At 40.1% G+C, this 9,275-nt stretch overlaps 1 protein-coding gene across 1 annotated transcript in view; it reads left to right on the top strand.

The window, feature by feature from the left end:
• Positions 1 to 262: 262 nt before the first annotated feature.
• slc8a1a (solute carrier family 8 member 1a) overlaps positions 263 to 9,275 on the top strand; it is a 23,839-nt gene continuing 14,826 nt past the window's right edge. Inside the window, exons 1-2 of the mRNA XM_035659705.1 lie at positions 263 to 366; positions 1,727 to 3,540. Coding sequence (XP_035515598.1) covers positions 1,751 to 3,540 — 1,790 coding nt within the window. The 5' untranslated portion in view covers positions 263 to 366; positions 1,727 to 1,750. The remainder of the gene's footprint in view (positions 367 to 1,726; positions 3,541 to 9,275) is intronic.

Consider the following 9,275-nt stretch of genomic DNA (forward strand, 5'->3'; position numbering starts at 1 on the left):
ATTAACCTGTAAGGCTGAAGCCCAACAAGTTATTCTGTAGTTTGAAGTTAAAGAAAATTAACCAAAGATGATTCAGAGAGGACAGAGAGGAGGAGGAGGAGGAGGAGGAGATGAAGAAGGCAGAGCAACAGACCGAAGTGTGGTCGTTCAGTGGTGACAGTGTTATTATCAGACTGTGCTGTTTCTGTTTCTCGTCTCCACATCACCTGACAGGCTTTTTATTGTGTTACTGGAGGAGGAGTGGACGGTGTATTCACAGGGTTCTTCGGTCTCTCACCTACAGGATGAAAACTCTTCTCTTGTTTTTGTGGAGATTTGGATAAAGACGTCCTTTTACTTTTTTCTTCAGATACTCAAACTGTCACGGTAGGTTTCTGATCTTCTACTGACTGAATGGATAGTATTAGCATATATGCATATGGTTTGGTTTAATAATACTATTATTATTATACTATTATAGTTGTTGTTTGTTGTTTTAAGTTGTAACGTTGTTTTAAATTATAACGTAAAAAGTAAAAAATATATTTTTTTATAAATCAAAGTTGAATTTTAAAGAAAAAAGAAAAAAGCACTACATGCAATAATAATTTAAATCTGTGTGAATTAATGTAAATTATAAAAGATAATAGATTTAGTTCTAAAATAACTATCATCTAGTAGCACGGACATTAAATATAACTTACAGTGTTCAAGTAGTGTTTATTTGCATGATCACTTAACCGTATTGATTATCTTTCAATTGGGAATGATACATAAATCAGTTCCCATCCAAAGAGTCCATCCTGATTTTTCACACTTTGTGGTCTGATTCAGTCCGAACAAGGGATTTATTTAATGTGTGATTATCAAAATAATCTGTCTAGGACTAAACAGTACAAGAACAAATCAGAACTTTAAATACTGCTTTTGAGAAACAATGAATTATAGGAACCAGTATTAAGGTCATCTTGTTTTAAAACCACTTCATATGTAACATTGATTCAGTCGCTGGCAGACGGTATTTACTCTGCGATCTGAGGGAAGTAGGAAAGTGGAGAAGCCCAGAAGTGGGGCAGGAGGACTTTAGATTTTTGTAGGATCTTACCTCTGTCTGTGTTATGTAAAAATAGATAAGAGTTTAATTTTATCAAAAGTTCCCTAAACAGGAAATAATCTGCTCAAAATGAATCCAAAACTCTGGTTCATTGTACAGTGTATCACTTATTCTCTAGTTATTGTTCAATTTAATATAAAATATACAGAAAATCAGTTTGCTCACTGATAAAAAGGGCTCCACCAAGTGAGTAACTGTAATATTATTACTGACATTTTTTAGTAATTAGTTACACTACTAGTTACTGGGAACTGTAATATTATTACTGTAATTTTATAACTAGTAATGACTTACTGCCCAACACTGGAAATTAGTAGCTATACTTGCTGGGTAATGTTAGCTGACTAGCCAGCTAGCTCAATGTTATGTTCTTAACATCCATGTGCTAATAACAGCTACTAAAAACACAAGTGGTTGGCCACAAGGAGTCTCCAGCCCCTGTTGTAGTGTTGGTGCCAACCTGGAACCAGTTTTTCTGGCTCAAAGCCAGTTCTTTGGCTGCTGAAACACCAGGAACTTGTTTGAGTCAAATTGCCTTGGTGGAAAAAGGGAACATGACATCCATTCAAGCCCAGTTTCAAACATGATCACACAGAAATAATCTCTCTCATCTCAATCTTCTCTGTCTTGCAGGTTTGCTGGAGCTCAAGTGTCACCATGAGCGAAGCCGGGACTTCGTCACTGTTCTCCACCTACCAGCTTATTTTCTTGTTGACTATCATCTCAATTAACCTTCCATATTCTGCAGCAGGAGGCTCTACTCTAACTCTCAAGTCCAACAACACACTCAGCAACCACACCACATGTGGAGGAGTGACCGTCTGCATTGAAGGTGTTATCCTGCCAATATGGACGCCACAAAACCCAGTCTTCACTGACCGCCTTGCCAGAGCCACCATTTACTTTGTGGGGTTGGCGTATATGTTCTTGGGTGTCTCCATCATTGCTGACCGCTTCATGGCGTCCATCGAGGTCATCACCTCCCAGGAAAGACAGATCACCATCAAGAAACCAAACGGTGAGAAGATCACCACGACAGTGCGCATCTGGAACGAGACAGTGTCCAATCTGACCCTAATGGCGCTGGGTTCCTCCGCCCCAGAAATCCTCCTGTCAGTTGTGGAGGTTTGTGGTCATGGCTTTAACGCAGGTGAACTGGGCCCCAACACCATTGTAGGAAGTGCCGCCTTCAACATGTTTGTCATCATTGGCCTTTGTGTATCTGTTATTCCTGAAGGAGAGACCAGAAAGGTGAAGCACCTCAGGGTGTTTTTCGTCACCGCCACCTGGAGCGTCTTTGCATACACCTGGCTTTACCTGATCCTAGCCGTCATTTCTCCAGGTGTTGTTGAGATATGGGAGGGGCTGCTCACACTCTTCTTCTTCCCCATTTGTGTTGGATTGGCTTACGTGGCTGACCGCAGACTTCTTTTCTACAAATACATGTACAAACGATACAGAGCAGGGAAGCGGAAAGGAGTGATCATCGAAACAGAGGGAGAACCAGAGCTTCCCTCGAAGGTTGACATTGAAATGGATGGGAAAATGCTCAATTCCCATGGAGAAGAGACAGGGTTTGATTTTAAGGAGCTGGACGAGGACGAGGCCCGCAGAGAGGTGGCCAGGATCCTGAAGGAGCTGAAACAGAAACATCCTGAGAAGGAAATGGAGCAGTTGATGGAGCTCGCCAATTACCAAGTTTTAACCCAGCAACAGAAGAGTCGGGCTTTCTACCGCTGCCAGGCGACCAGGATCATGACAGGAGCAGGTAACATCCTAAAGAAGCATGCCGCTGACCAAGCCAAGAGAGCCATCCAGCATGATATTTGCTCCGAGGTCATGGTAAATGATTATTCCTCCAAGGTTTTCTTTGACCCTGGTTTCTACCAGTGTCTAGAGAACTGTGGCAGTGTAGCGCTGAACATTGTGCGGCGTGGTGGAGACCTAACAAGCACAGTCTCAGTGGATTACCGGACTGAAGACGGCACAGCAAATGCCGGCTCTGACTACCAGTTCACTGAAGGAACTATTGTGTTCAAACCAGGTGAGACCGAAAAGGAAATCCGGATTGATATTATTGATGATGATATTTTTGAGGAAGACGAGCATTTCCTGGTTCACCTCAGCAATGTAAAGGTCATATCAGAGGGCAGTGGCTCAGATGAGTACGAGGCAAACCATGTAGACACCCTTGCGGGTTTAGGCCTGCCGTGCTCGGCTACCGTCACCATTTTTGATGACGACCACGCAGGGATCTTTACGTTCGAGGAACCAGTGGTGACCGTGAGTGAGAGCGTTGGGGTGATGGAGGTGAAGGTCATCCGGACCTCGGGGGCTCGCGGTGTTGTGGTGGTCCCTTACAAAACCATGGAAGGGACGGCTAAAGGAGGTGGCGAGGACTTTGAGGACACACATGGAGTCCTGGAGTTTGAGAATGATGAGATCTTGTAAGTAAAAATCTTTTTACAAATTGCTGGTGAAGTATTGAGTGGCTGAGAGCATTGCACAGTTCCTTGATTTCCCTGCAAGGAATTTGGGGTATTAGAGTCTTAATGTTAACATCAAAGTAACCCATAAGAACGATTTTGGACTATACTAATTTGATGGACAAAATGGACATTCATGGGGCATGGGGCCGAGGAGATCTACAGTGTAAGCAAACTGCAGTATTTGACGACGTAGGGGTTTGATTAAGGAGAGCATGATAGCAAACTTCTCCTGAAAGGAAACTTTTGCTCTTGGTCTCATATTTTATGATAAAGTTGCAGTTTTCAAGTTACAGTGAAAAGATATAAGACAGAACTGAACACAGTGGTCCCTAAGTTTCTTCCAGTGTGTGATTGTTGTAGACAGATTGAAGCGGATGTGATTGGTTAACTGTTGTAATGCTGTAATCTAGCAAATAACAGGAGGTTGGCCAAATAGGAATGTAGAGACACACCTTTTTTTTTTGGATAGTTGTATCATTTTGTATCCCATATTAGTGCAGGATTTAGTTTGTGGTTGTGTAGCCAAATCTCTGAGTCTTGAATCGGTTTTCTGGTATGGTATGAATGATTTTTACTCTCTTAATATTTAATGCAAGTTGGGGTTGGACTGAAAATAATTAAATACATTCGCACACACAAAATTATGGTTTAAAGTCTATATTAAAAGGAAAGCAGAGTGCTGTTTGCTTTGTGATATAAGCCATAAAATTGTGTTTTCGTACATGTGATAAAGTTGTGCTGGCTAACTAAGTAAAAAAGAGGATCAATACCCAGCAGTAGCAATTTGGCCATGTGACAGTTAATATTGAACAGGGATTTATTAAATTCCTAATGTTACAAAAGCTCCGCTTCCACACAGTCATATGATTGCTAGCTTCAGGTTTACATGCCTCACATAGCGGCTGCAAGGAGACTCTTTCCATGTCTGCGGGCAGCGGGAATGTAATGACAACACGTTTATTTCCAGAGCATAAACATGGCTGTGGAGGAAGAGGACGGTGTCTTGAAATGGAAAAGGTGCCCTGCTCATTCTTTGTTTCCGTTTATTAATGAGCATGCTGGCCTACATTTACACAGAATGAGCTGCTGGGAGAGCCTTATATAGCCCGATCAAGTTATCAGCTGGTTGAGTCAGGACAGTTTGATACAGAGCACTGATGCACAATATTATTCACTTACATTGACTTGTCAATATTAGTATTTCCATATAGGATACAGGTATGGTATTGGAACAGACCTCAGACAATAACAGGCTCTTCTAGTACCACGATTGTGACTGACATTAACATACAACAGCAGACAGTTCCCACAGGAGGCAGGTTTATTCGTAATAATGCGATTATTCTCGCCCCTTTTGGAACCTCCTTTCCTGTACTAAGACCAGAGCCGGTCCTGACCTCCCTGGGGCCAAACTCCTATCTGACCTGACCCCAAGGCCTTCTTGATTTTAAGGTTTAAAAAGGGTTTTGGCCTATATCTTAGCATTTCCTTGATTTCTGTGAGTAAAACTAAATCAAATAGTAATTTTAAAGTACATATCATTATTTAAAATATAAACTTGGAGAACCTGACCACAACCTATATTCACAGAGCCTTAACTTATTGCTAAACAGCCTCGTCCTGCATTAGAACAATGGATATCAGGGAGAAGAAAATACTGAATTTGTCAAAAAGGAAGCCTAATAAGTCTGTAGGATTGTCAAAAACAAAACAAAAAACATAATCCAGACACAGGATTGTAAAAAAAAGTTTCTGAAAATACCAGAAAAACTCATCTCTGATGCAATATTCTTAAGAAAAGATCTCAAAGAAATGCTCAAAAGTAATTGAATTGCTCTTTTTACATATAATATGAATATAATATATAATATGTAAATAATATTTTCATATAGTATAATATGAAATAATATGAAACATATATTAATATGTCACTTGGTCGTCAGTTTACTCAATGACAGAAAGTGGTTCATATAGGGAAAAAGGTTGGAAAGCACTGCAGTAGATCATCAATGTGTTCAATATGAAGATGGGGGGGGTCATAGCTGCTCTATGTGACAGGAGCTTCACACTGCGGCTGTTTATGTGGACCGTAGTATTTGAGTCCAATCGGGTTACAGTAGAGCTGCTGCTTCCAGCTGAGTGTTTATGGAGCTTCACCCTCCAACAGCAGCGAACATCCGTCACATCTGATTTGTCAGGAGCTGACAGATGGGGGTGTTTCGACTTACCTTCATTAAGAGCAGCAGCGTCTTTCCTCCAAATGAGTTCAAACTGCAGCCAAGAAACAGTCGGATATGTAACCCAGTAAAACCACAACATGCTCTTTTTTATTATTATTTGTTACTCCAATTTAGAGGTCTCTTAGTTAAAATCTTTTTTTGGGAGGTGACTGTGAAGCTCAGAAACATGGATCCACTGTCCATCGCTACAGAATGGACGACAAAAAATTTAGTTTTTGTAAATTGTTAAATAGGGGAACAATATAACTGAGGATGTGATCTTAAAGGGTTAAACAGACATTTTTCAGTTCACTTAGACTTTGGACAACCTTTGGGGAATTTCTGCAGGTTTGGGATTTTTGTGGTGTAATCTGAACTAACCAGCGCTGGGTGGGGTGTCAGCTGGCTGTGTTTGTCATGCATATCAGTGGCTCTGTGCAATTTTGATACCCCGCTGGTGGTAAATATGGCTTTCAGCAAACGCAGGAGGATGTACGCTGTGTTATGACATTATTTGACAGATGGAACAAGAGGTGATGAACAGCAAAAACAGGGCTGCAGTGGACACAAAACAAATGTGTGTTTTCTTTGCTTTTGTTTGTGGACAAAATGTGGAAAATAGGTCAGCATTATAATACATTTTCAGTTTAAAACATCATCTAAACACCTAAAAGACTTGTACAGTCCGGTCCAGGCTTGTCATTTGTATTTGAAAGACCTAATTATAAGAAAGAGAGGGCAAGGAGGGATATTTATATTGGCTAATCGAAGTACATTTCTAACATTACTGTAATGATGACAATCTCTATAACAGTGGCCTGTTAACTGCTAACAAACAGTGGTAATGATTCTGAATGTGTCAGAACAACCAGCAAGGAGACTGAACATTTAGTTCATTTAGACAATATATTTCAACACATGTAACATCACACAGTCAAAAACAAGGTCAATGTTTTCTGTTTATATTTAAATCAGTAGTGTATTGGCCTAGAAAACAAAAACTAAAAATTAGCTCTTGTACAAACTGGAAGTCTGTTTGGATGCCATTAAATTAATTCCTGGTTTTCCTTTCTGGAAGAAACCACTGAATTGATGTTGAACTGGTGAATTTCATGAAAACATGTTAATTGTCTGGTTCCTTTAAGGAATAAAGCGTTTGAAAACAGTATGTTATTTGTCATTTGGTGCCGTGGCAATAGGGGATTTATCCCTGTTTACAGTAGAGACAGACCATATCAGTACTGTGGTTTCTGGCATGTTTCTTCCATTTATCCAGTTTTTGGGGTTGAAGTGGTTGTTGTTTCTTTCTTCCATCTTTTCTCAAACCATTCTTTGGTGAGTGTGAGCTGATTTCCAGCTCGGTGTCTCAGATGTCTTTTGTCGTGCTGTTAGTCCAGACGGGCTCCTGGTGCGTTGGGCAGATAAACATCACGCAGCTCTCTGCCTTATTAGGGCAGCCTGTGCTGAGCAGCAGCGGGATCCTGCTCATCGTCGAGGGCTCAGCCCATAAAGCAGACAGATGACTGCAGCCGGTTCCTCTCAGAACCGACCACAGGGGAGGTCGCTGCTGGCCGGCAGCCACTTTTCATTTCAACTTCTGTGTGTTTCCCTTCACAGAAAACTGATCGACCTCTTGTTTACTGCAGAGATCATACGCAGACTTACTGTGGACTTTAGACTGTCTCACTGTACTCCACTAATCACAATTTTTATAGTAAGGAAGTAAAATGTATTTATGTAGCACCTTACAAAAGCTGGTATACAAAGACAAATTAACACATACATACATACATGCTATTATTGTAGCAAAACTATTTGCAAATGTGTTTGAAAAGTTGTGTAACTGTATCTTAATCTAATCCGATTTGTAAATGTGTAAAATAATCTGTAAATATGTACTGAGATTTGTGAATGTGTACAGGAATCTACAAATGTGTGTTCACAATCCGTGTGTGCATAATCAGATTTGTGAATGTGTACATAGGTCTGACAACATGTGGACGAATCTGTCATCATATCATATTAATGACTGAGCAGTCTCAGTGTTTGCTCCAAGAGCTGGAAGTACAGACAATTCATCGGTTAAAACTCAGGCGGGACTCTCTATTGGTCGTTTTACACGTGATTTTGGCTTCACTTCTGTCGCGGCAGATCGGCAAATGCGTGTGGAGAGATTTGTCTGTGTGCCTCAGCAGCCACGTCCACATATTTTCACATCTATGTACACATTTACAAATTTGTCTACATATTTGCAAATGTCATTACATTTGCAAATCTGAATACAGATCGGATTACACAGATTGAGATACAGTTACACAACTCTCCACGTACATTTACACAATTATAGCTCCATACATACACACCTGTGTATACACAGGTAAACAGTTTGGTGTATGTGCAGGGTTCGACATTCAGCCACAGAGTTACCCTGTAAGTTTTATCATATTCATACTACATCGTTACTGAAAGCCATTTCAGCGTTATTCAGTCATCACACTACCATACTCTACTCGTAGCTTCCACATTTCTGCAGGTCCAAAACGTATTTGCGGTTTTATGCTTTTTTAACTGTATTTAGCCTGACTCGTTATGTTAGCTGCTAACTAGCTGTTAGCTGGCTTTCACTGTGCTGTGAGGAGTTCAGGTTTAACTAAATATACTTTTTGTTTCTTTTCTATAGCAGAAAACACAACACACACCCTTACAGTATTATACTGCAACTTATCTACACACTTTATGGCTAACGTAATCCATCTTTCTTAAAGGAGAGGGCTCTGCCAGTAAGACACAGGTGCAGGAAGTATCCAGGTCCATTACCAGACCTGCCAACCGATAACACAATTTGACGTCAAAGTACATTTGTACGATTAGTCTGTAAACTACACAAGAAGCCGGTGATGCCTGTGAGTTCAATTGTACACGAGCAATTCTGACAGAACGTGGCAGTAGCAACTAGCATGTACAAAATGAAGAGAAGAAGAGTTTGACCAATAATAGCACTGGATTCATTCATTCTTAAATGGTTTAAAAAAAATACATAATACAGACAGAGAATTGTATAAAAAGGTTCAGGAACAGGAAACAAACTGCCCAAAATTCCTCCAAATCTATAGTTTTACACAAACTTCTTTAAGTTACTGACTTCCCTGTTTGGGTTAATGGTACCGTTGTAGTTGTACAGTTTTGAATATAATAGGAAATATCAATAAAAACTCACTCAGTCAGCCACCTTCAAGTTTACTCAATGACAGAAAAAGGGTCTCTTAATGATCCAAACTAAGATGATGCTGCTTGCCGTTACTACAGTAACAGCACTGATTATTATTCATATATTTCATATATATATATATATATTCACATATTCACTTTATTTCTGAGAGACAGGATAAAAGATGAATAAATACATATATGCCCATACATATATTGCCCATGTGAAACTGCTGCTACCATTTGTGTTATCTGTTGTTGTGGATT

The sequence above is a fragment of the Morone saxatilis genome, unplaced genomic scaffold (assembly GCF_004916995.1).
Source record: "Morone saxatilis isolate NCDOM2014 unplaced genomic scaffold, NCSU_SB_2.0 Contig17, whole genome shotgun sequence".
Taxonomy (NCBI): domain Eukaryota; kingdom Metazoa; phylum Chordata; class Actinopteri; family Moronidae; genus Morone; species Morone saxatilis.